The following is a 26,554-nucleotide window of genomic DNA, read 5'->3' on the forward strand; positions in this document are numbered from 1 at the left end:
CTGGAATTATGCATATGTGGATGAGGGCAATCATAGCAATGGGCTCTGTTCTGATAGTCTCTACAGTTAAATAAACTGCCAGCATTCACTTGTCTGTGAATACTGACATTCATAATGGCCCATTGGAGGAGGTACTGGAAGAGTGTCTGATGCCTTTGAAATGGCATCCCAGCAAAGAATTTAGGAGAAGAAAGGTAAAGAGAAAATCAATGAAGAAATAATTCTTTTTTTTTTAGGACTGGTTTATAGTGTTCAATGGTTTAATTGATTTGTGTTTGACTAATTTCACTCATTTCATATTTTGCTGGTTTCACTGTGCTGTATGATTAAGAGCCAAAGATTGATATGATTCCACTTCTCCACCATTCCTGCTATGAAACATACTCAGGGCCATTTCCCAGCAGCCTACTGTATCTCTGCCTCAATGGAAATGCTTGGCTAACGGTTCAATCCGCAAACCATTGCTCGAGTGTTGGCTATGTTTTTGACACTGTTATTTCAATTTGTCAGTTCATCTTCAGATCAGAATATTTTAATTGATCAGTCTGTATATGTGGATTTTATGCACATATATTATTTTTTATTAGGGATTACACTGTACAGCCATCCTTATCGAGGATCTCTTCCGGATGGTGAAAGAATGTAAGTTGTTGTATATACTTTGCAATGCAATCTGTAGATAAATGACATGCAAAAGAAAATTTGATTCAGTACATTCTAAATAATGCATTAAAACAAAGTATTAATATTTCTGAGTTGCAGTGAACTGCTGGCATTGTGAGTATGTATTACACAAGTGTCCAGTGTGATACCTGTAAATGGGAGTCTTTACTAATTCTGGTGGTATTACCTTGTTAAGTCTTTTCAAAGCTCACTCTTGATTATTCCGGCTCTCATATTTTAGATTACTCTCCTGGGTGAGTTCAAACTCCCACACCTATTGAGAGTATTTGCCCTTATCTTGAGGTCTAGATAAGCATTTGGAAGCCTTGTACACCTTGTCTCATCAGGGATACTCTGCCCCAGGTTAACATTGGGTCTCTGTTCGGCTGGTGAGAACATATTACACCCCCTGAGTCTCAGCCTTGTGGCTTGAATACTTTCCTCATGTCACAAGACACAAAGTAGGTTCTGAAAAGATCACTTTATGGTTTCATCATAACATATACATGGCTTTACATTGCTAGTTTGGTGATAGACACCTGGGATTTCTGCAGTTTGTCTTGTTCTCCTCCCCAAACTTTAGCAGATGATCAGCGGCACCATCAAAACGTGCCACAAATGTTTAAAGATGGCCACTTACACCTTCCTGCAGGGATTCCACCAAATATATTGTGGGAGATCAGGAAAACCCCAAAGAAATTCTCCCCCATGACTCAACATTAGTAAATTCATCTACAGTCGGAGAGAGAGTTAAAAATCCAATTAGCCAAGACATCATAGCCTAAGTTTCCAAGTTTTAATACTTAATTGGACATTAACCCTCTCTCAGACTGTAGATGAATTTACTACTGTTGAAATTTAATATAGGTAAGAGTAAGGTGTTGCACAATAAGTCTTATGCAGATAATGCGGGAAGGTAGAGTTAAGGTGAGGATCAGCCATGATCTTACTGAATGGCGCAGCAGGCTCAAAGGGCTTACTCTTGCTTCTTATGCTCCCTTCCCTCAAGAACGTTCATGAAGCAAAAGGGTTTTTGTGGCAAACTGGTAGTTTCATGGACACAATTATTGACACTAACTTTTGCTTCAGATTTATTTTATTAAATTTAAATTTCCCAGCTGCCATGGTGGGATTATGAATTCATGTCTCTGGATCATTAGTCTAGGCCTCTGGATTACTCATCCAGTAATATTGCCACTCTGCTACCTGTTCCCCACTAGAACCTCAGAATCAGCCTTTTTATTTATTGCTAATTTATTAATTTGAAGTAAATTGACATACATAACGCTGGTATAAGATAGTATTATCTATAAAATGTGAATTATTTTCATACTATATTTTCTTTCTGAAGTATGGAGAATCTTAGACAGTGTGGAGTCGCATTCTGTATCCTTCTGGGGTTTTCCGTTCTAACAGCAAGTATTGGCGGATATATTGTACAAGACAGAATTACTGGGCAGAAAAGATTACAACACATCTCTGGTCTGGGCTACAGAGTGTACTGGATCACAAACTTCCTGTATGATATGGTATGGATATATGAAGCTTTTGTTTGTTAACCTGCACTCTTCCTATAATTGCTGTTTACGTGCAAATATTCTTCTTTACTCGGGAATCGGAGGGAATGCCTGTCAGACTCCTTCCCAACTCGCAAATATAATGCTTTATTTTTACTTAGCAAGAAATTCACCCATTGCAGGATGAAATGAACACAGTTTTCTGAGATGAGGTGCTCTACTTACGGAGCAGGAGTATCTGATAGACAAGATGCTGAGCCACGGATGAAATCCACGAACATAGCTGTATGATTATTAAAAAGCTCTCAATACCTATCTACAACACCATGTGGCTGACAAACTTTGCATGTTGCACTTCTGGCAATGCATGCACCTCTCTACAAGAGGGCAGACCTGGCTGGATAAAGGAAAATCAGCTAATTTGCATAGATTTCTGGCACTTAGGCACTGTTTCTTACATGATTTTGGGAACACCAGGGCCATATTGTCAGGTGTCAGCAGCCAATGAAGGGCTGCTGGCTGCCTCTTGTGTGCCATGCACTTTCCCAAATTTGGGGGAGTGGAGTTGTGGTGGACATGGTAAGGGGGAAGAGGTTTGGAGTAGATGTGAACGGGCAGCAGGAAGGACATTGGGGAAATCCATAGGGCAAGAGGAGAAATGGTACCAGAAGAGGCAAAGGGTAAGTTTTGCTGAATTTTTTTTAAGCATAACAATTTGCATTTATAAAGTCCCTTTAATGTAGAAGCATTATCAAGAGGCTTGACAAATAGCCAAGCTAGGAAAGGAGAGATTAAGAGGAGTGATCAAAAGTGTGTTCAAAGATATGGGTCTTGAAGAAATTTTTAAATTGGAGAAATGTGTGGAGAGATTTTTGGAAGGGACCAGGATTCAGGTGGCTAAAGGCTTTGTTACCAATGATGGGGAAAAGGAAATGGAAATATACAGAAGGGTAAAGTCAGAAAAACAGGAGGGAATATTATGCAGGACGGTGGAGGTAGGTCATGAAGGAGTTTTCGAAGAAGATGACGATCACAGAGGTAATGTGCTGGGAAATTGGGAAGGAGTCAGTGAGGACAGGGATAATGGATAATGAGAGTTGGATTTGGTATTAGACTGATACAACAGAATTTGTAGCAAATTGAAGTTAATGGAGGGCGGAGAATGAGGCCATCATGGAGAGCATTAGAGCTGTCAAATCTGGATGTAACAAAGTATGTATGAGTGTTTCAGTGGTAGAAGACTAAAGTAAGGGAAGTCAGTGCAGTGATCTCCGTTATGTATATGTTAATGTATAGTTTAGGATTGAATAGGATACCAAGATTATAAAAGGCATGATTCAGCTTGAAGGAGTGACCAGGGAGGGGGATATAATCAGTGGAACCACCTAACAACTATATCCCAGGCTTGTGCTAATGCTGGACTGTGCTTATTTTTCTTTTCTTACCAATTAATCTTTGTTTTTATCTCTTTCTCTAGGTCTATTATATGGTCCCAGTCGTTTTGTGCATTTGTGTCTTTGCAGCCTTCCAGTTTTCAGCATTCACTTACAATGAAAATCTAGGAGCCACATCCCTGCTGCTGATCTTATTTGGGTAAGAACTGAGGGAAGTGGTATATGTTGAAGCTGCATTAAACTGTGAAAAAATAAACCATGGGCTTTATAGTGTGGCATTGAGCCATAATACCAACAAGATTCTAGATTTAATCCCTGATTTATGCTAAGATAGCTGTTCTCAACTGAGATAGTGGTGGGAACTTTAAAACTGGTCAGGAATTTCCTTAGACCTCCCACTCCAGCACCGCCCCCCTCCCCCCATCCACCCCATAACTTTGCCAGAAGTGCAGAGGTTCTGCAGTTCAAAGGAAATTCCAGGCCACTAACTTCAGGAAAGGTGGAGAGAAAAACATAGAATGTTGTTTCCCGCAATGTGCCTAGTGTCAGATGTACAAAATCCTAACATATAATGGAGCTAGTGTATATAATGCACATCACACAAGTATTACAGTGGTCAGATGGATATCACAAACAAGCAATGGAATCTCCATCATTGTCATTTTCTGCCAGGTGATTAAAAATAAGGACAGATATAACAAAATTGTCAATAAACAATCTGCAGGAATGCAGTTATAAGGTTATAGATAATGAAAAAAGAGTGTGAGTGATCCAGCAGGCAAGATTGCAACTTCTCAGAGGGATGATTTCTTTCAGCTGCAGTAGAGATAAGGCTATCCTGGGTGTGAAATTCATTGCCGTAACATTACTTTGAGACCTTGCGCCATTTGCTGGGGCGCGATGATCTGATGGCCGTTTCCTGAACAGTCCATGCAGTGTTCTCTCGTGAAAAGAGGGCATACAGGGGCATCCTCAGCATGCACCATGAGGCTTTGAATGTGTGCTATTCTGATGTCTCACAGCTCAACCAGCTGATGTGACGTTAGGCTACCAAATTTGGACCGTGCAAGTCCAAGCAATAAATTTGTCAATCACTCCGCAAACAAGCATGAAGCTGCAAGATGGGCCTGCATTTATAATCCTTTAAAGGGCAGGTGCTCAAATTGCAGGCAAGGTAATTTTTAAAAACTTCTGATATCACAAGGTTTCTGGAAGCACTTTGGAGTGTTTTTAGAGGTATTGTGGTGAGTTCCTGGATTTGCAAGAGTGTCACTGCATCCTCACAGGGATAGCAGAGAAGTAGGTGACCTGTCCACACAAAGGCTGCAACAGGTATGCGGGCAGCTGTGGCAGTGCCTCTGGATCTGCGGTATGGAGATGGAGCAGAGGCTGTCGAGAGGGTAGATGCTGCACGATGCCATCTGCCAATTTGGAACTGGATTCCTCCATGTTCTCCTTGATAGCAACAGGATGAAGGCCAGCCAATGCACTCAGCATCCTGGTGCATGCACCCTTCAGTGTTCTCCCGAATGCCACCCCATCGAGGTCCTCATCTGAGTCCTCTGCAGCAGAATTGGTCTGCGACCTTGCCTTTCAGGGAGCTGGAAAAAAAAAACATCCTTTATGCCTGACCTGATTGCAGCCCACTCATGTCCAGTGACTCACCACATGCTGATCTAGCTCTATACTAGACTCCAAAATAAGTGCGGTGCCAGTATATGAGCTGGTGGCTGCAAGTGTCACAGCAGTGCTGTGCTGCTAAACAAAGAGAACAAACAAAGATAATTACAGCACAGGAACAGGCCCTTCGGCCCTCCAAGCCTGCGCCGATCCAGATCCTCTCTCTAAACATGTCGCCTATTTTCTAAGGTTCTGTATCTCTTTTCTTCCTGCCCATTCATGTATCTGTCTAGATACATCTTAAAAGACTCCATCGTGCCCGCATCTACCACCTCCGCTGGCAATGCGTTCCAGGTGCCCACCACCCTCTGCGTAAAGAACTTTCCACGCATATCCCCCCTAAACTTTTCCCCTTTCACTTTGAACTCGTGTCCTCTAGTAATTGAAACCCCCAGTCTGGGAAAAAGCCTCTTGCTATCCACCCTGTCTATACCTCTCATGATTTTGTACACCTCAATCAGGTCCCCCCTCAACCTCCGTCTTTCTAATGAAAATAATCCTAATCTGCTCAACCTCTCTTCATAGCTAGTGCCCTCCATACCAGGCAACATCCTGGTGAACCTCCTCTGCACCCTCTCCAAAGCATCCACATCCTTTTGATAATGTGGCGACCAGAACTATACGCAGTATTCCAAATGTGGCCGAACCAAAGTCCTATACAACTGTAACATGACCTGCCAACTCTTGTACTCAATGCCCCGTCCGATGAAGGAAAGCATGCCGTATGCCTTCTTGACCACTCTATTTACCTGCGTTGCCACCTTCAGGGAACAGTGGACCTGAACACCCAAATCTCTCTGGACATCAATTTTCCCCAGGACTTTTCCATTTACTGTATAGTTCACTCTTGAATTGGATCTTCCAAAATGCATCACCTCGCATTTGCCCTGATTGAACTCCATCTGCCATTTCTTTGCCCAACTCTCCAATCTATCTATATTCTGCTGTATTCTCTGACAGTCCCCTTCACTATCTGCTACTCCACCAATCTTAGTGTCGTCTGCAAACTTGCTAATCAGTCCACCTATACTTTCCTCCAAATCATTAATGTATATCACAAACAACAGTGGTCCCAGCACGGATCCCTGTGGAACACCACTGGTCACACGTCTCCATTTTGAGAAACTCCCTTCCACTGCTACTCTCTGTCTCCTGTTGCCCAGCCAGTTCTTTATCCATCTAGCTAGTACACCTTGGACCCCAAGCGCCTTCACTTTCTCCATCAGCCTGCCATGGGGAACCTTATCAAACGCCTTACTGAAGTCCATGTATATGACATCGACAGCCCTTCCCTCATCAATCAACTTTGTCACTTCCTCCTGTGACCGCTTTTCCTCCTTGAGCTACTGTGACTGGGCAGACGGCAGTTTTTAGGTGGCTAAAAGCAGAAAATCAGAAGGGGAAGGTTGGTATGAGTGAAGCGGGGTGGGGAGGAAAGCAAGTGGTCCATGTTCACACCACAAGCAGCTTGATCATCATGCCAGATATTGGGATTAGGGTGAGCTGGGAGTTAAGCAGGGGCATAAGGCAAGAACATACCGTCATCCTCAATGTTCTTAGTGACGCTGATGCCTCAGGTCCATTTGCAGCTGGCCCCATGATGCAGAGAGCCATCTCCTGTGTAGAGCTCAGTAGATTCAGGTGTCTTTGTCCCCCACCAGTTCTGCTGTACTCCCTTCCATTGTGAGCCATCTTTTACTGCATGAGAGAGGGCAGAATGTCAGTGATTGTTTTGCACTATGTTTGGGTGATGTGTCTGCCACAGCTGAATAGCTCGAGGTAAGTGGAGGCAGTGAGATGTGGGTGTCAGGCTAGCAGTATTGGTGAGTGTGTGAGGGTGAAGTGGAGTAACTGGATGTTCGTGATGAGTCCTGAGTGCCAGTGAGTGCTGCTGGGTTGGTAATAGAGGTCTTGTGCATTGAGAGGTTGGTGTTGTAGTGGGTAGGAAATGTCATGTAAAGATGCATTTACTGACCTTGACCACCCACATGAAGTCATTAGACTTCTTGAGATACTGCTGCCTGGGTCCTTGGGTCCAAACTTTGGGAATTGACCTCCCTGGTCACCAGCTCCCAATCCGTTCTGAGGATGGTCCTTGAGGGCCTTCTCGAAACACCCCCTCCAGACTACAGCATCTCTCCACTTGTCCACCTCCACCACTAATGTCTCTAGCACCGCATCCATCACTCTGGAACCCTCTACTCTGGTGTTCACTTTTTCATCATTTAAATTCACCAATATTATTCAGTGCAGCATTCCATTAAGAGGGATAACCTGCCTTAAAGAAGAGCAGGCTGGCTGCACCATGTGGTTTCTACACAACACTGATCGGCTCCCCTGCTGAACGCAGAGACAGCCAGCAGCATGAGGAGGTTGCCAACACCGTAGGACCTGCTCAGCTACACGCTGCAATCATTCAGATGTGGTGGATACACCAAATTTATGTGCTGTCTACCTTGTTTGGAACCGGCGTGATGAGGTTGTGAATTGTTTCCCCCATGCCAAAACCTGGGGCACAGCAATTTCTAGCCTCTCCTGTCTGTCCTAATCTCCTGCAATAGTAGCAATATCACTGAAAGGGGCTAGTAGTACCTGGGTCAGGTGCCCATGTTAACCAGCATTCTCTATCCCCCTGAAGCACCCTAAATATAAATCACCTTTGCTCAGTGATACTAGCCTCGCCTCTGAGTCAGATACGAACATACAAATTAGGAGCAGCAGTAGGTCACTCGACCCCATGAGCTTTCTCCACCATTCAATAAGTTCATAGCTGAACTAATTACTCCACATTTCCACCTTCCCCCAATAACCTTTCACCCCCTTGCTTATCAAGAATCTATCTACTTCTGCCTTAAACATATTCAAAGACTCTGCTTCCACCACCTTTTGAAGAAGAGACTTCCAAAGACTCAGGACCCTCTGAGAGAAAAAGTTTCTCCTCATCTCTGTCTTAAATGAGCGACACCTTATTTTTAAACATTGACCCCTAGTTCTAGATTCTTCCATAAGGGGAAACATCCTTTCCACATCCACCCTGTCAAGACCCCTCAGGATCTTATATGTTTCAATCAAGTCGCCTCTTACTCTTCTAAATTCCAGCGATACAAGCCGAGCCTGTCCAATCATTGATTGTGGGTTTAAGCCCTACTCCAGAGACATGAGCACATACCTGGGCTGCACTTCAGTGTAGTACCAAGGGAGTGCTGCACTATCAGAGGTGCGGTCATTTGGACGAGATGTTAAGCTTTCTATCCTCTCAATGGCAAGTAACATTTGCACCACACAAGTGACCATCTCAAACAAGAGAGAATCTAACCATCTCCCCTTGACATTCAATGGCATTATGATCGCTGAGTCCCCTACTATCAACATCCTGGGGGCTACCATTGACCAGAAACTGAACTGCAGTAGCCATATAACTACCGTGGCTACAAGAGCAGGTCAGAGGCTAGGAATCCTGCGGTGAGTAATTCACTTCTTGACTCCCCAAAGACTGTCCACCATCTACAGGGCACAAGTCAGGAGTGTGATGGAATATTCTCCACTTGCCTGGATGGGTGCAGCTCCAACAACAATCAAGAAGCTCAACACCATCCAGGACAAAGCAGCGCACTTGATTGGCACCCCATGCATAAACAGTCACTCCCTCCAACACCGATGCACAGTGGCAGCAGTGTGTACCATCTACAAGATGCACTGCAGCAACCCACCAAGGCTCCTTTGACAGCACCTTCCAAATCCACAACCTCTACTACCTAGAAGGACAAGGGCAGAAGATGCATGGGAACACCACCACCTGCAAGTTCCCCTCCAAGCTACACACCATCCTGACTTGGAACTATATCGTCTTTCCTTCACTGTCTCTGGGTCAAAATCCTGAAACTCTCTTCCTAACGGCACTGTGGGTATACCTACCCCTCATGGGCTGCAGCGGTTCAGGAAGAAAGCTCAGCACCACTTTCTCAAGGGCAATTGGGGATGGGCAATAAATGCTGGCTTAGCCAGCAACGCCCACATCCCATGAACGAATAAAAAACCCCACAAAAATTCCCATACCACTTTTCAAAGAATAGTAGTCGAGCCCTCCCAGTGTCCTGACCAATAGTTATGCCTCAACCAACATCACTAGAGCAGTTTATCTGTTCCTTTAGCTCATTGCTGTTTGTGGAATCTCATTGTGAGCAAATTGTCCATTCTGATACTTAAAAAAGAATTTAATTGGCTGTAAGGTTCTTTGGAACATCCTGAGGTTATGAAATGCACTATTTAAACATGTTTTTTCTTTCTGTCAACTCTTTAGTGATTGTACAATCTAAAGTCTGTTGCTTTCTCAGATGCTGCTGCTGGTTAGGTCTAATAATCTTAAATTATTGTTCTTGTTCACCGCCAACAGAAAATCCTGCCCATTGCATTTTTATAGTCAGTCAAACTGACTATACTAAAGGTAAAGAAATTATGACCACCAAAAACGTAAACAGCTGATAGCCCAGGCTTTTGCTAAAATAAAACAAACTTCCGTGTGATGAATTCTTTAACATCATTTTTGCTGATTGATCTATGCCTTCTGGCAATACCTCGTTACTATCTTGCAATTCTCTGAACATGTGTAGGCTACAACCCTTCGGATAAATTCCCCTGGTCAGGATAAGAGAAATTTAAATATAAGGGCTTATTAAGCTTATTAATGCAGCCTCGATAGACACAAGTGCAAATTGGAAATAGGGCTGAACACAGTAGGATCAATTCTGTAACCCAGGCTCACATCTAGACAGACGCTGTACCGGGAGCAGAGCCTGGTAGTATCTGCCCTAGTTTGCATCTTGGGAAATGCTCTGTTATTACAACAGCCAATCGCATTGAAGGGCCTTTTTCCACTTTCCAACTTAGAAGTGAAGTATCAAATCTGGAAATGTGGCATAAACCAAGGGGCAGACTTGGGGCCTAAGTAAACCCCCAAAGAACAGGACAGCCAATTTTCTAACAGTGTGTCCCTTTGCAAGTTTCTTCTGTTCAGGAGACTTGCTGCCCCCACCCCACCAACCCCAACTCAGCCCAGGCCTATTGAGCCAGACTTTCCAATCTCTTCATCGATGTCGACAGTGGAGGTATGGGTATGGGCCAGCACATTTCAGCACTTATATTGAGCTGTGCCACCCTGCAGATTTGCAAGACCCATGTAATTTTTGTACTCTGAACCACAGAGGTAATTTGGACAGAAAGAGACAAGGAAGTGAAATAAGGATTTCAAATAAGATCAAAGTATGTGATCTGTGAATAGTGATTTTCATTAATATCTTATAAAATAGCTGTATTTATATATTTTTTGCTGCTTGCTCATGTGTTTTTCTTTTTGTCTTTCAGATTTGCCACACTACCCTGGATGTACCTCCTGTCAAGGTTCTTCTCCAGTCCAGATGTAGCTTTTATCACATACGTCGCAATTAACTTAGTGTTGGGGCTCTGCACTATCCTTGCAGCCTATCTTCCTCGTTTTCTGGCACTAATATCCAACCAAGAGGTAAGTAGGCAATCACAAAATAATCATGAAATTGTCTGTTACTGGAAAAATTATGTCAGACTAAATTGATTTCTGAAAATTTCTGCAAAGAGCAACAAGTAATTCTTTGCATCGCAACTTAGTCCCTAAAAATACTAGTTCACATCATTATGCCTTGAATTTAGCACTCGATTTTGATGCCTCTCTCTTGTAAGGTATTAGACATATTTTTAAGAAAAATTGTAAAAGAAAATGATGGTATAATGGGAACAATTCTTTCGAATCTCAGACTTAGATCTGGTATGGGGCAAATCTAGAACAGTATAATACTGCAATAACAAATAAAATTGAGCATACATAAGCCTAATAAATCAATGAAATATCTTCCATTAAGCTCATCAGTAAATAGTGAAGCATTGCATTATGGGCATTAAGATGTAATTAGCATATCATGCAAGATGTGTTAAGATGAAGAATGCCTTTCAACTCTTGTGGTTCTATCAATCTGGAATACCGGCGTTTGTTTTCCTATTATAGCTTCTAGCTGTTTAATCAGGCCAGCATAAAGTGCAGAATACAACTGTAAAAGAGATAGTATCAGGAGAAATTTAAGTTCCAAGGACATAGAGATTTAACGAAAGTGAACAATTAGTATAAAGAGAATTGAGATAGGGAGGATGGTGGGTGAGTGACTGCCATTCAGGTACGTTTGGGAATGGGCTAAATAATGAATGTGCTGTCAAAACAAACATTTTAATTCTAGAGATAATGTCCATGTTTCCTTTCCCTCTCTTTCAGAATTTACTGAACATTTACAGTGTACTTCGTTGGGTCTTCATCATTTTCCCCCAGTTCTGCCTGTCCTTAGGGTTGATAGAACTATCCTACAATCAATTGAAATTTGATCTGACCCAGGTTTTTGGGGTAGACTCCTATGTGAGTCCATTTGAGATGGAATTCCTGGGCTGGGTCTTTGTGGCGATAACACTTGAAGGATGCCTCTTTTTCTCAATCCGACTCATATTCCAAGGAAATTTGCTACACAAGCTCAGGTATGACCGTCCTTTTGGTCCTTTTTTAATTTTTAGAAAAATACTGTAAAGGTGAGATGTAGTTATACTTAAAAATGACAAATCTGGAATACCAGCCTTCATTTTCCTATTACTGTTTCTGGCTGTTTGTTAAAACAGGCCAGCCTAGAGCTGGAAACCACAGGCCAGTTAGCTTAACATCTGTCTTAGGGAAAATGTTAGAAGCTATTAGTAAAGATGTTATAGTAGGGCACTTAGAAAAATTCGAGGTAATCAGGCAGAGTCAACATGGTTTTGCGAAAGGGAAATCTTATTTAACCAATTTATTGGTTCTTTGAAGAAGTAACATGTGCTATGGATAAAGGGGAACCGGTGGATGTACTGTACTTAGATTTACAGAAGGCATTTGAGAAGGTGCCACATCAAAGGTTATTGCGGAAAATAAAAGCTCATGGTGTGGGGGGGGGGAGGGGTGGGTGGTGTTGGTAACATTTTGGCATGGAGAGAAGATTGGCTAGCTAACAGGAAATGGGGAGTAGGCATAAATGGGTCATTTTCTGGTTTTGAGTCTTTGGAATTCTCTTCCTCAAAAGGCTGTGGAAGCAGAGTCTTTGAATATTTTCAAGGCAGAGGTAGATAGATTCTTGATAAGCAAGGGATGAAAAGTTATCGGGGTGGACGGAATGCTTACAATCAGATCAGTCATGATCTTATTGATGGGCGGAGCAGGCTTGAGGGGCCGAGTGGCCTAATGCTGCCCCTAATTCATATGTTCCTATGTAAATCTGCAATTAGCAAAATTTAAGGATGAGAAAGCACAGAATTAAACATGGCATTTGGCTCATCAAACTTGCTTCTTCCACAGACCGCCTACCCTATCATATTGCGCCTATACTATTGTGGACTTTATCCTATTTATTTAGATCTGGAGACTAAGTTTTGTCTAAGTTCCCAAAAATATTCAGGCATATTGATTCGGTCTTAAGTTTCCACTGCTTTCTTTCATTCTTCTATGAACACTGCAGTGTGGCCACAATAAAGGAACCTCTGGTGACAGCAGCTTTGCTGGGAGCTCAGACTGTTGCCATTGTGGCTCTGGGTTTGAGTATTTCCTCAGCCTTTCTATCCATGAAGGAAAGCATGCATAGGTGTGCTGATAGCATGGATAGAGGCTTCCAGAGCATCACTGCATACCTTTACTCTATTCTCACTCAAAACAGTGTGACTGTAGAGATACAGCTCCCTGATAGTTGCAGTGGCTCCATGGAAGAAGCTCATGCTGTCCTCTCTCAGCATAACAGCACACCAGCTCCCCTGTCAACCTCTGACCCAGTGCCTTTGTTGGTTTCACACAGCCAGCTGGCTCAGATTGCCTTGACTGATGCTGAGACAGGCAGTATGCTCAGATGCAGAGCTGCTACGATCACCAACCATGGGCATTTCATGCACTGTCAGTGAATGATCAACAGCTTTCCACCTCCCAGGCTCCTTCCACAGGAGAACCATCTTGTAGGAGTGCAAGAATAGGAAAACGAGCATAGTGGCCAGTCACTTAGAGATTGCACTCAGATGATTTCAATTAAATAGTCAGAGAAAGAAAAAAATTGTTAAATCCACAATGTGAACGCTGCGAAATAGAGAAGTTTTTTTTTGTTGTGATGTCGACCTTCATATTCTTAGTATGTAGAAGGAAGACCGAGAAAGGAGTGGTTCAAATGGTGGGACTGTCGGAGTGGAGCTGGCGGGAGGACTTGGTTAGGAGAATCTTTCCTCAATAATGTATTGTCTGACATCTCTGGCACTTGACAGTACTGGTCATTCTTGGACTGCGTCATCCCTTTCTTCACCTCCTTCACCATTCCCTCCTGTACTACTTTCTCCTGTGGCAGCTGCAAGGCTTGGCCCTTCAAAATGGCATAGTTGTGTAGCATGCAGCAGACTTTTACAAATCTGGAGACTATTCAGGGCTACACTGCAGGAAACAGCTGGATCCATCAAGGCACTGTAATCTTTGCTTTAAGATGCCTTTGATGTTCTCATTTTATGTACAGATGTTCAACACAGTTTAAAATACCTTTTTTTGGACATTTGCATCTGCATATCAGTTTCAAATTCCAGTGATGAGCTACTCTTTAAATGAGCATGAATCTTTAATACTGTTCTAAGAAGAGGAAAACTTGAGTATATTTAGATTCAATTTTATCATATCAAATATACAAGATGTTTTGACAGTTTTATTTACATTTTCAGCTGCAAGGATTCCCTGCCTGATACAACCAGCAATGTTGAGGATGAAGATGTGAGGAAGGAATATGAACGTGTTCTGAATGGAGGAGCAAGCAATGATGTTTTACAGATTCACAACCTAAAGAAATGTTACAAGAAGTTGAACAAGAAAGTTAATGCTGTAAAAGGAGTCACCATGGGGGTGCCTACAGGAGAGGTACAGATAAAAGTTAATTATTTTTAGGTTTAACTAGTTCCAATATTGCCAAGAAGCTACAAGTTAATCCAATAAAAAAAAAAATAAAAACAAAAAGTGCTGGAAATGCTCAGCAGGTCTGGTATCATTTAGATTTATTTAGATTTTAGATTTAGAGATACAGCACTGAAACAGGCCCTTCGGCCCACCGAGTCTGTGCCGACCATTAGCTGCCCATTTATACTAATCCTACACTAATCCCATATTCCTACCACATTAATCCCATATTCCTACCACATCCTCACCTGTCCCTATATTCCCCTACCACCTACCTATACTAGGGGCAATTTTATAATGGCCAATTTACCTATCAACCTGCAAGTCTTTTTGGCTGTGGGAGGAAACCGGAGCACCCGGAGGAAACCCACGCAGACACAGGGAGAACTTGCAAACTCCACACAGGCAGTACCCAGAATTGAACCCGGGTCGCTGGAGCTGTGAGGCTGCGGTGCTAACCACTGCGCCACTGTGCCGCCCCATCATCTGTGGAGAGACCTCATGCCGGTCCCGAGCCTGCACTTACTGGGAACCAGACCAGTGGAGCTATTTGCCTGGAGGCGGCTGCCTAATTGGCCATTTCCATGCTTGCTATTCTATTAAGGATGGCAGATGGGCTTCCGATGCTGCCTGCCCAATCACAAGGCTGGCAGCCCTAGAGCCTTGGCAGCCTCACCGGGAAAGGTGGGTGATGCTGGGGCAGGTCTGAAAACGCAAGGGTACCTCAAAATAGAGATGCCCGCAGAGGGGTAAAAATAATTAAAGATTTTAGGGAGGTGGCAAAATGAAAGGTAAAACCCTCCGGGAGGGAGATCGTTGAGGCTGGAAGGTGGCTTTTCCTTCCTGCTGCTTTGTCAACAGGGTAATAAGGCTCAGACTGTGATGGCCCTGCAGCCTGCCAGAGGGAAGCTGCCTCCATTGAGCTGGTGGTCTCCAATAGAGTGGGTGGCCGCTCTGCCTGCGGTAAAATGCTAGCAAGGCCGAAAAAGCACTCCTAATTGGAGCCGTAATTATTTAAATTGGCTGCCCACCTGCAAGGAGATGGTGGCATAGTGGTAATGTAACTGAACTAGTAATCTAGAAGCCCAGGATGATACCCTGGAGACTAGGGTTCAAATCCCACCATGGCAGCTGGTGGAATTTCAATTCATTTAATTAATGAAATTCTGGAATTGAAAGCTAGTCTCAGTAATGGTGCCATGAAACTATCATCAGTTGTCTTAAAAACCCATCTGGTTCATTAATTCCATAGATTCTGGAGCGGTTCCTGCAGATTGGAAGGTCGCAAATGTCACCCCACTATTTAAGAAGGGAGGGAGAAAGAAAACAGGGAATTACAGACCTATTAGCCTTACATCAGTCATTGGGAAAATGCTAGAATCTATTCTAAAGGATGTGATAAACGGATACTTGGACAATAATGACCTGATTGGGCATAGTCAACATGGATTTATGAATGGGAAATCATGTTTGACAAACCTGTTGGAGTTTTTTGAGGATGTTACTAACAGAAGTGATAAAGGGGAGTCAGTGAACGTAGTACACTTGGATTTTCAGAAGGCTTTTGATGAAGTCCCCCACAGGAGGTTGGTTAGCAAAATTAAAGCACATGGATAGGAGGTAATATACTGGCATGGATTAAGGATTGGTTAACAGGCAGAAAGCAGAGAATAGGAATAAACAGGTCATTCTCGCGTTGGCAGGCAGTGACTAGTGGGGTACCGCATGGATCAGTGCTTGGACCCCAGCTGTTCACAATATATATCAATGATTTGGATATGGGGACCAAATGTATTATTTCCAAGTTTGCAGATGACACAGAACTAGGTGGGAATATGTGTTGTGAGGAAGATGCAAAGTGGCTTCAAGGGAATGTGGACAGACTTAGTGAGTAGGCAAGAACGTGGCAGATGGAATATAATGTGGAAAATGTGAAGTTATCCACATTGGTAGGAAGAACAGATGTGCAGAGTATTTCTTAAATGGTAAGAGATTAGAAAGTGTTGATGTACAAAGGGACCTGGGTGTCCTTGTCAGTAAGTCACTGAAAGCTATCATGCAGGTGCAGCAAGCAATTAAGAAGGCTAATGGTATGTTAACCTTTATCACAAGAGGATTTGAGTACAGGAGTAGTGAAGTTTTGCTTCAATTGTATAGAACAAAACAAAAAAAGAACAAAGATAATTACAGCACAGGAACAGGCCCTTCGGCCCTCCAAGCCTGCGCCGATCCAGATCCTCTCTCTAAACATGTCGCCTATTTTCTAAGGTTCTGTATCTCTTTTCTTCCTGCCCATTCATGTATCTGTCTAGATACATCTTAAAAGACTCCATCGTGCCCGCATCTACCACCTCCGCTGGCAATGCGTTCCAGGTGCCCACCACCCTCTGCGTAAAGAACTTTCCACGCATATCCCCCCTAAGCTTTTCCCCTTTCACTTTGAACTCGTGTCCTCTAGTAATTGAAACCCCCACTCTGGGAAAAAGCCTCTTGCTATCCACCCTGTCTATACCTCTCATGATTTTGTACACCTCAATCAGGTCCCCCCTCAACCTCCGTCTTTCTAATGAAAATAATCCTAATCTGCTCAACCTCTCTTCATAGCTAGCGCCCTCCATACCAGGCAACATCCTGGTGAACCTCCTCTGCACCCTCTCCAAAGCATCCACATCCTTTTGATAATGTGGCGACCAGAACTGTACGCAGTATTCCAAATGTGGCCGAACCAAAGTCCTATACAACTGTAACATGAGCTGCCAACTCTTGTACTCAATGCCCCGTCCGATGAAGGAAAGCATGCCGTATGCCTTCTTGACCACTCTATTTACCTGCGTTGCCACCTTCAGGGAACAGTGGACCTGAACACCCAAATCTCTCTGGACATCAATTTTCCCCAGGACTTTTCCATTTACTGTATAGTTCACTCTTGAATTGGATCTTCCAAAATGCATCACCTCGCATTTGCCCTGATTGAACTCCATCTGCCATTTCTCTGCCCAACTCTCCAATCTATCTATATTCTGCTGTATTCTCTGACAGTCCCCTTCACTATCTGCTACTCCACCAATCTTAGTGTCGTCTGCAAATTTGCTAATCAGTCCACCTATACTTTCCTCCAAATCATTAATGTATATCACAAACAACAGTGGTCCCAGCACGGATCCCTGTGGAACACCACTGGTCACACGTCTCCATTTTGAGAAACTCCCTTCTACTGCTACTCTCTGTCTCCTGTTGCCCAGCCAGTTCTTTATCCATCTAGCTAGAACTTTGGTGAGACCGCACCTGGAGTACTGTGTGCAGTTTTGGTCCCTTACCTTAGGAAGGATATTATTGCCACAGAAGGAGTGCAACAAAGGTTCACCAGTCTTGTTCCCGAGATTGTGGGACTGTCCTCAGAAGAGAGATTGGGGAAACTGGGCCTGTATTCTCTAGAGTTTCAAAGAATGAGAGGTGACCTCATTGAAACCTACAAAATACTTAAAGGAATAGACAGGGTAGATGCAGCTAAGATGGTTCTCCTGGTTGGGGAGTTTAGAACCAGGGAACACAATTTCAAAATAAGGAGGAAGCCACTTAGGACCAAGATGAGGAGAAATCTCTCTACTCAGAGGGTTGTGAATCTTTAGAATTCTCTACCCCAGAGGGCTGTGGAAGCGCAGTCATTGAGTATGTTTAAAGCACAGATTGACAGATTTCTAAATACAAATGACATAAGGGGATATGAGGATAGTGTGTGAAAAAGGCATTGAAGTGGAAAATCAGCCATGATCGTATTGAATGGTGGGGTAGGCTCGTTGGGCTGAATGGCCTACTCCTGCTCCTGTGTTCCTATGTGCTTTAGGGAAGGAAATCTGCCATCCTTACCTGATCTAGCCTACATGTGACTCCAGACCCACAGCAACGTGGTTGACTCTTAACTGCCTTCTGAAATGGCCTAGCAAGCTACTCAGTTGTCAAGGGCAATTAGGGATGGACAATAAATGCTAGCCTTGCCAGCAATGCCCACATCTCCGAAAATAAATAAATAAAAATCCCAGCCCGCCCTGGGAAACTTCATCAGTGGTGGGAATGCATCGTGGAGCCGTCCCGATGAAGCTGCCCCCTATTTTCCTTTCACCACTCCCATCCTCCCTAATCTCCAATGCTGCCTCCATGAGAGTGGGAAAATTTCGCCCAACATTTCAGGTCAATGGCCTTTCACAGAACTGGGAAACGTTAGAGATGTAACAGGTTTTAAGCAATGAATGGGGGAGGGTGGGTAAAAGAACAAAAGAGAAGGTCTGTGATAGGATGGAAGGCAGGAGAGATTAGATGACAGAGGAGTTGATTGTACAAGGCCAAAAAAGTGTGTGGTAATGCAGCAAGTAACGAAACAAAAGATGTGCTTAGAGGAGGCATGAATGGCAGAATTGTGAGCAGCTGCTGTCTGAAAGCAAAAAGAAAAGGCAAAAGAGAGAAACTAGAAAGAAAAATAACAAAACCAGCAAACAAAAAGGAAACAAAATAGAGGCAGAGGTTACATTCTAAAATTGTTGAACCCACTGTCATCAATTTTTTAAACCTCATCTATCTTGCAACTAAATTCAGTGTTTAAATACTTTATCACAGATTCCCTTTCCCAGTGGGGTTACTAAATTTTCTCCATAGTATTTTTCCCTGTGTGTGCTAGAAGTAGAAGGAACTTTTGTTATGATACTGTTTGAGTTGAAGTTACACTGTGCAATAGTAGTAATGATGTATTAGCATGTTTATATAAAGTTACTTTTTCTGCTATTTTCATGAAGACATATAATGAATTAATGTATTCATTAAAATAGAGGTTGACAGAATTTCAGAGGAACATGTTAACATGTTCTCCCTAATATGTCACAGCTGGAATCCACCCAAGTGTTAATCTTTTTGAAATAATCCTTTTGGAAGCGTCATGAGGTCATACAAGAGCAGTGTGTGCTGACTTGATCCCAATTCTAGTTTTGGATAACTATATGTACACAACAAGCACATGTCTCCCAAATGTTCTATTCTGTAACTTGTATTTATCACCTAGCCTAATAGAGCTAATAGAGGTCTATACATATAGCGAAGATCTCCCAACATACCGTGAAATAGTGCCAAGTACTTCCATATCGCATTTGTCATATCTCTGCTCTATGCCCTTTGCATGCTCTAGAATTTCGAGATGGTAACAAGGATTGTTTTCTGAAATCTTTTACTGATAAATGAGATCTTGGCGTCTTGAATTACGTAAAGGAGAAAACATAAGAGCTGAAAACCTGGAATGTAGTCCTGGTCTAATGAGGAAGACAGGGAAATGGTCAGCAGTCCAGATGCAGCTCCATAAAAGGATGAATTTATTTGAACTATATTTAGTTTAATAGAGAGGATTGCACATGTGGACTTTCATTATTTGTTTTTGAACTTTACACACCATTACTTCTCCATTTTAAATTCTAGTAATTTCCTTTTTGTATAGTGTTTTGGGCTCCTTGGTGTGAATGGGGCTGGGAAAACTACCACATTCAAAATGCTGACAGGAGACGAAGGACCATCCTCAGGACATGCAATTATCAGGACTGCAGCAGGGTAAGTAAATAGCCTGTCCGTGTTCCATTCTCTGGGCCTGGAACCTTCGTGCCTCAACATTATTGTTTATGTTGATTCACTGAACCTTTTCTGTTGTTGGTGATCTATGTAACATAAGCTTTCACTCGTGGTTAAAGTTGTGATTATAACATTGAAAGCAAGAGCAGCATTTTTGTTTGCACTTTTGAAATCAATGTTATTTTAAAAAATTTTCTTCCTTTTTAATTAGCTTTCTATCACCATTTCTGCAGCTTTCCATTCTCCCTCCTGTAGTATAAGAATGTAAAGGGTTAATGCTGAAGTCAGGGCGGCACAGTGGCGCAGTGGTTAGCACTGCAGCCTCACAGCTCCAGGGACCCGGGTTCGATTCTGGGTACTGCCTGTGTGGAGTTTGCAAGTTCTCCCTGTGTCTGCGTGGGTTTTCTCCGGGTGCTCCGGTTTCCTCCCACAAGCCAAAAGACTTGCAGGTTGATAGGTAAATTGGCCATTATAAATTGTCACTAGTATAGGTAGGTGGTAGGGAAATATAGGGACAGGTGGCGATGTTTGGAAGGAATATGGGATTAGTGTAGGATTAGTATAAATGGGTGGTTGATGGTCGGCACAGACTCGGTGGGCCGAAGGGCCTGTTTCAGTGCTGTATCTCTAATCTAAAACAGTGAGAGAACCCCTCCCACTGTAAGAGTGATGATGTTACAGCCACATGAGATTAGGCTTCGGAGAAGAAGAGGTAGCAGCACAAAGGATGTGAGCTTAGGAGGCTGGTTGAAAGTGTAGATAGTATTATGTAAACAACAAAGAGTTCTTAGATGACTTTATCCTGAATCTGAGACTTTTTCCAGAACGCCCAAGCTACATTTCAAAATACAACACACAACACCTCCATTTGCCTTCCTTTAGTCAGAATACAACTAGCAAAGGAGTGGTCCAGTGTAGCACATTATCCTCTTCATTCTCTACTGCCCACCTTTGGACTTAAAAGGAGCGGAGATGAGGGCTGTACCGGGGTACTGGCCAGGGTGAGAGAGACTACTGGTTTCGATAGGGACGAGAGCATCAAAGGTGAGTGTGTGGTTGAGCAAATCAGTAGCTGTGGAAATGTTGTGGTGAACGGAGGGACAGTTGGGATTTTGAAAGTGCAGTTGTAAGTAAATTGGGGGATAGTTTATTCCAGGAAGTAGGGTTGGGACATGGAAGGGGTTGTGGGTGGAAAGCAATACAAGGAAGTGATCAGCGGTGGCCTTATGTGATGAATACAATGGGAGTAGATAACACCCTGGCTTCTTTACTGTGAACCATCTTCTAAACACCGCTCCCCTGTCTCCTCCACCCTCACCTCCAACAATAAGTGCAAGGACCTCATGGCTTCTTGTCACTAACATTAAGATCATCTGATCAGTTGTCTCTACCGCTTCCCTCCTTTCCCCTGGCCCACTGGGCCAAAATTCCTCTAAAACTCCCCCCAGCCTTAGCCCTGAACTTGCCTCTTTCTCTACTACTCTCTTCTATCTCCCCTCATACCTTCTCTGAGCTCACGTTGTCCATGAGACCCATTTCCTGCTCCTTTGACCCTATTCCCACATAACTGCTGACCATACATCTTGCCTTCCCAGTCCCCATGTTAGTGATATTGTTAATGGTTCTCTCTCTTCAGGTAATATAGACCGACTCTGACCCTGCCTCAGCTCACCTACTGCTAAAAGTTTCATCAATGTCTTTGGTACTTCTGGACCTGACTATTCCAACATGGCCGACCTTCCACATTCTACACTCTGCAAACTTGAGGTCATCCAAAACTCTGCTACTGTGTCCTTTCTCACATCGAGTCCCATTCTCCCATCACACCTGTGCTCGCTGTCCTACATTGGCTCCTGATTAAGCAATGTCCTGATTTTGAAAATAAGGATGAGAATTTTAAATTCCTCCATAGCCTCATCCCTGCCTATCTCTGTAAGCTCTTCCTGCCCCACAACCTTCCACGATATCTGCACTCCTCTAATTCTGACCTCTTGAACATCCCTGATTTTAATTCCTTCACTATTGGTGATCGTTCCTTCAGCTACCAAACCCTAAGGTCTGGACTTCCCTTCTTAAATCTCTCCGCCTCTCTACATCTCTTTCTTCCTCTAAGACACTACTTAAAACCTATCTCTTTGACCAAGCCTTGGTGTTAAACGTTGCTTTATAATGCTCCTGTGAAGCACCTTGAGACGTTTTATTATGCTAAAGGTGCTCCAAATAAACACATTGATGTTGGTGTTTTCCTTAAACCTCTGCAGTTAAATTGTCCTTTCTGCTAGCTTTAAAAGGTTCTGAACAAAATGGTGTTAGTTAAACTTGAATCAATTTTTGGTGAATCCAAAGGACACAGAATGCAGATTTTTGCTGTTAATTATCTATCTTACTCAAAGATTGTAATGGTACATTTAAGAGTGCTCTTCTAAGTTTGAGGGTGAATAATAGAATCATAGAAAGTTTAAGGCACAGAAAGAGGCCACTTGGCCCATTGTGTCTGCGCCAGTCGAGAAACAATCCACGTATTCTAATCCCACCTTCCAGCATTTGATCCGTAGCCCTGCAGATTACGGCACTTGAGGTGCATATCTAGACTCCTTTTGAATGAGTTGAGGGTTTCTGCCTCAACCACCCTTTCAGGCAGTGGGCTCCAGACTCCTTTACCCAGTGGGTAAAGATGTTTTTCCTCATTTCCCCTCTAATTTTTCTACCAATCGCTTTAAATCTATGCTGCCTTGTCACTGACTTCTCTGCTTAGGTGAATAGGCCCTTCACCTCCACTCTATCCAGGCCCCTCAAAATTTTATACATTTCAATCAGATCTGCCCTCAGCCTTCTCTGTTCCAAGGAGAATACCAGCCTATCCAATCTTTCCTCATAGCTGTATTTTTCCAGTCCTGGCAACATCCTTGTAAATCTCCTCTGTACCCTCTCTAGTGCAATTACATCCTTTCTGTAATGAGGTGACCAGAACTGCACACTGTACTCAAGTTGTGGCCTAACCAATGAGTTATACAGTTCCAGCATAACCTCCCTGCTCTTGTATTCTATACTTGCACTTCTCAGAGATTTGCCTACATATGTGTTCTTCTATCTCCCTCTGACTATTTGGGGGTCTATAGTACACTCCCAGCAGTGTGATTGCCCCTTTTTTGTTCCTTAGTTCAATCCATATGGCCTAATTTGATGAACCTTCCAACGTATCATCCCTCCTCAAGGCTGTAATAGTTTCTTTGACCAAAATTGCCACTCCCCCTCCTTTCTTATTTCCTTCCCTACTGCGTCTGAAAACCTTGTAACCAGGAACATTGAGCTGCCCATTCCTGTCCCTCCTTAAGCCATGTTTCTGTAATAGCTATGATATCATACTGCCATGTGTCTATCTGTGCCCTCACCTCATCTGCTTTATTTGCTATACTCCTTGCATTTAAATAGATACCCTTGAGGACTGCCAAACTCTTTTTTTTTATTTTCTAACCCTCGTTTCCTCTGTCTTCCAGACTCATCCATTAATTTTCCACCTTCCATTTTCATTTCTGATTTTGTCCCAACTGAGTCTACCCTCAGATCCCCATCCCCCTGTCAAACTAGTTTAAACCCTCTCCAACAGCACTAGCAAAATGTTCCACAAGGACCTCAGTCCCGGCTCTGTTCAGTTGCAACCTGTCCAGCCTGTACAGGTCCCATCTCCCCCAGAGTTAAGACACATTACTGGCACAGAACATACAGAGTGTTATTCTGTATCTGGCTACCCTATACCCCTGACCTGATAGTGTTTTGTGTTGTGAATGGTTCAGTGAAATATTCTCTTTCATCAGACTGACACCTGGCTCTAGGATATGCATTCACATCCCAAAAATGACATTTTTGATGCATTGTGCCAGAGACTGCTCGAATGCAGCTGTCAATCTTGTCCCAAATCTAATCAACACAAGCCATGCTGTATGGCAGGATAGCTGTTTGTGGCTGAATCTTTTTCTTTCCTTTCTAAGATGTACTTTGTTTCCTGATTAAGGACTAAGAACACATACCCATTTGGGATAGTTACTTCTCAAATTTAACATGCAACTATGGTCTTTGCCAGGTTACTACAAGATCATAGAATCATAGCATAGTTACAGCACAGAATGAGACTACTCAGCCCATTGTTTCTGTGCTGGCTCTCTGAAGGAGCAATTCACCTAGTGCCACTCCCTGCCTTCTCCCCATAGTCCTGCACATTCTTCCTCTTCAGATAATAATCCAATTCCCTCTTGAATGCCTCAATTGAACCTACCTCCACCACACTCTCAGGCAGTGCATTCCAGATCCTAACCACTCACTGCATGAATTAGCTTTTCTTCATGTTGCTGTTGCTTCTTTTGCCAATTACCTTAAATCTGTGCCCTCTGCTTCTTGATCCTTCTACCAATCTATCTTCTGTCTACCCTGTCCAGACCTCTCATGCTTTTGAACACCTCTATTAAATTTCCTCTCAACCTTCTCTTCTCCAAGGAATACAATCTCAACTTCCCCAATCTATCCATGTAACTGAAGCCCCTCGTCCCTGGAACCATTCCCATGAATCTTTTCTGCACCCAATCTATCGCCTTTGCATCTTTCGTAAAGTGCGGTGCCCAGAACTGGGTGCAATATTCCAGTTGAGGCCAGACAAGTGTCTTATACAAGTTTAACATAACTTCCATGCTTTTGTACTCTATGCCCCTACTGATAAAGCCTGGGATGCTGTATGCTTTATTATCCACTCTCTCACCTGCCACCTTCGGTGATTTATGCACATATACACCCAGGTCCCTCTGCTCCTGCATCCCTTTAGAATTGTACCCTTTATTTTGTATTGTCTCTCTGCATTCTTTATACCAAAATGAATCAATTCACACTTCTCTGCATTATATTTCATCTGCCACTTGTCCGTCCATTCCACCAACCTGTCGGGAGCAAGGAAGCCTCTCTCTCTCTCTCTCCTGCTTTTTCCCAAGCCACCTGACCCATGGAAGACACGTAAACCTCAAGAGAGAAAAGACTCCGACCTCGAAACAAGTTGAAGCGGGCACTGGGCCCCAAGAATTGCAAGTCTGACCAGCAACCAAAAACTTCACAGCAAACTCAAAGGACAGTAAAATAGAAACCCATCTATTGCCTTCAACTTTTCCCCTTTATTCTTTTCTACTTTTCTGTCTCTATCTGCGTGTGTTTATCGCGTATGCATGCCAGCATGGTTGCGTCGCATATTTGTAGTCGTTAACCGATTTAGAATTTGACATTAATAAACTTCCACCTTTCTTGTTGAAAGTCTAAGAAAACCAGTCTGAATTGATTTCTTTGCCTTACAATTGGAAAGCGGTGAACAAGGATTCACGAAGGGGGAGCTAAAACATGGTGTTCTTTAAAAAATTAAACCCTGTTACAGTTAAATCAGGCAAAGGCTGAGAGGGAGCCCCCCTCACCTGGTCGTAACAGTAATCATCTGCAAATTTTGAAATTGTGCCCTGTACACCAAGGTCTAGGTCATTAATATACATCTAGAAGAGCAAGAGTTCTAACACAGATACCTGGGGAACTCCACTACAAACCTTCCTCCTGTCCAAAAAACAACCACTAACCACTACTCTCTGTTCCTGTCACTCAGCCAATTTTGTATCAATGTTGCTATTGTCTATTTTATTCCATGAGCTCTAACTTTGCTCACAAATCTGTTGTGCAGCACTTTATCAAATGCTTTTGGAAGCCCTTGTACACCCCATCAACAGCATTACCCTCATCAACCCTCTCTGCTTTCTCTTCAAAAACTCAAGCAAGTTAATTTCTTATTTTCTTCTTAGCATAATACCAAATAGAAACTTATTTTGTGTTATTTTTACTTTGATTTTGGTATGTGTGTTGCTTCTAAAGCTTATGTTTTGGGTTTTGGCCAAGCTTATGCTGTTAATCAGCTGCAAATGATGGTGTGTGATGCTCTTCTCTTTGTACAGTGTATTCAGTGTGGGCATGTTCACTGCTTTATAACTAGGTCTGAACAAAACATCATGAATACGGATATTGATGGGACTCTGATTGGATACTGTCCCCAGTACGATGCCCTGGATGATCTCTTGACTGGCTGGGAGCATATGTACTACTACTGTAGAATCCGTGGAATGCCTGAGAAGATGATCAAGAAAGTAAGTCACAGTAGATCCTTCTATATTTGCAGAAATCCTGGCCATTTAGCCTATTGCATCTGTTTTTCCGCGAGCTCTTCATCGGAGCTATCCATTCTAATACCATTACCCTGCTCTTTCCTGGTATGTGAATAAACAGTCTTAAGTATGTTCATTTCCTTCAAAATGAAACCACAATGATGGTAGAAGTGAGCATGAACTTCCTTCTTACGTGTCCAAATTATACCAGTTGAATTGAGTCTGCAGAATTGAGCTTGCTGATGTCATGAATAGCTGGGGGCATGGAATAAAGTAGCATTAAAACTAGTTGCAGCTTTGTCCATGTACATTGACAACAGTTACATATATTTATGCAAAACATAATGTGAGATTCAGATAGGCTGGGATGCACCTAGGCTAGGAGGGGTCTACAGCCAGGCGACACAGTCTCAGAATAAGAGGTAGGCCATTTAGGACAGAGGTGAGGAGGAATCTTTTTACTTAGAGGGTGGTGAATCTATGGAATTCTCTATCCCAGAGGGTGGTGGAGGC

The 26,554-nt window shown here is 43.0% G+C and overlaps 1 protein-coding gene across 1 annotated transcript in view; it reads left to right on the top strand.

The window, feature by feature from the left end:
- The window catches only part of LOC137380771 (ATP-binding cassette sub-family A member 13-like), a 330,301-nt gene that overhangs the window by 283,966 nt on the left and 19,781 nt on the right, over positions 1–26,554 (top strand). Inside the window, exons 59-66 of the mRNA XM_068053109.1 lie at positions 588–642; positions 2,015–2,192; positions 3,658–3,773; positions 10,616–10,772; positions 11,550–11,803; positions 14,033–14,225; positions 19,738–19,847; positions 25,873–26,023. Of these exons, the coding sequence (XP_067909210.1) occupies positions 588–642; positions 2,015–2,192; positions 3,658–3,773; positions 10,616–10,772; positions 11,550–11,803; positions 14,033–14,225; positions 19,738–19,847; positions 25,873–26,023 (1,214 nt within the window). The remainder of the gene's footprint in view (positions 1–587; positions 643–2,014; positions 2,193–3,657; positions 3,774–10,615; positions 10,773–11,549; positions 11,804–14,032; positions 14,226–19,737; positions 19,848–25,872; positions 26,024–26,554) is intronic.

The sequence above is a fragment of the Heterodontus francisci genome, chromosome 2 (genome assembly GCF_036365525.1).
Source record: "Heterodontus francisci isolate sHetFra1 chromosome 2, sHetFra1.hap1, whole genome shotgun sequence".
Lineage (NCBI taxonomy): Eukaryota > Metazoa > Chordata > Chondrichthyes > Heterodontiformes > Heterodontidae > Heterodontus > Heterodontus francisci.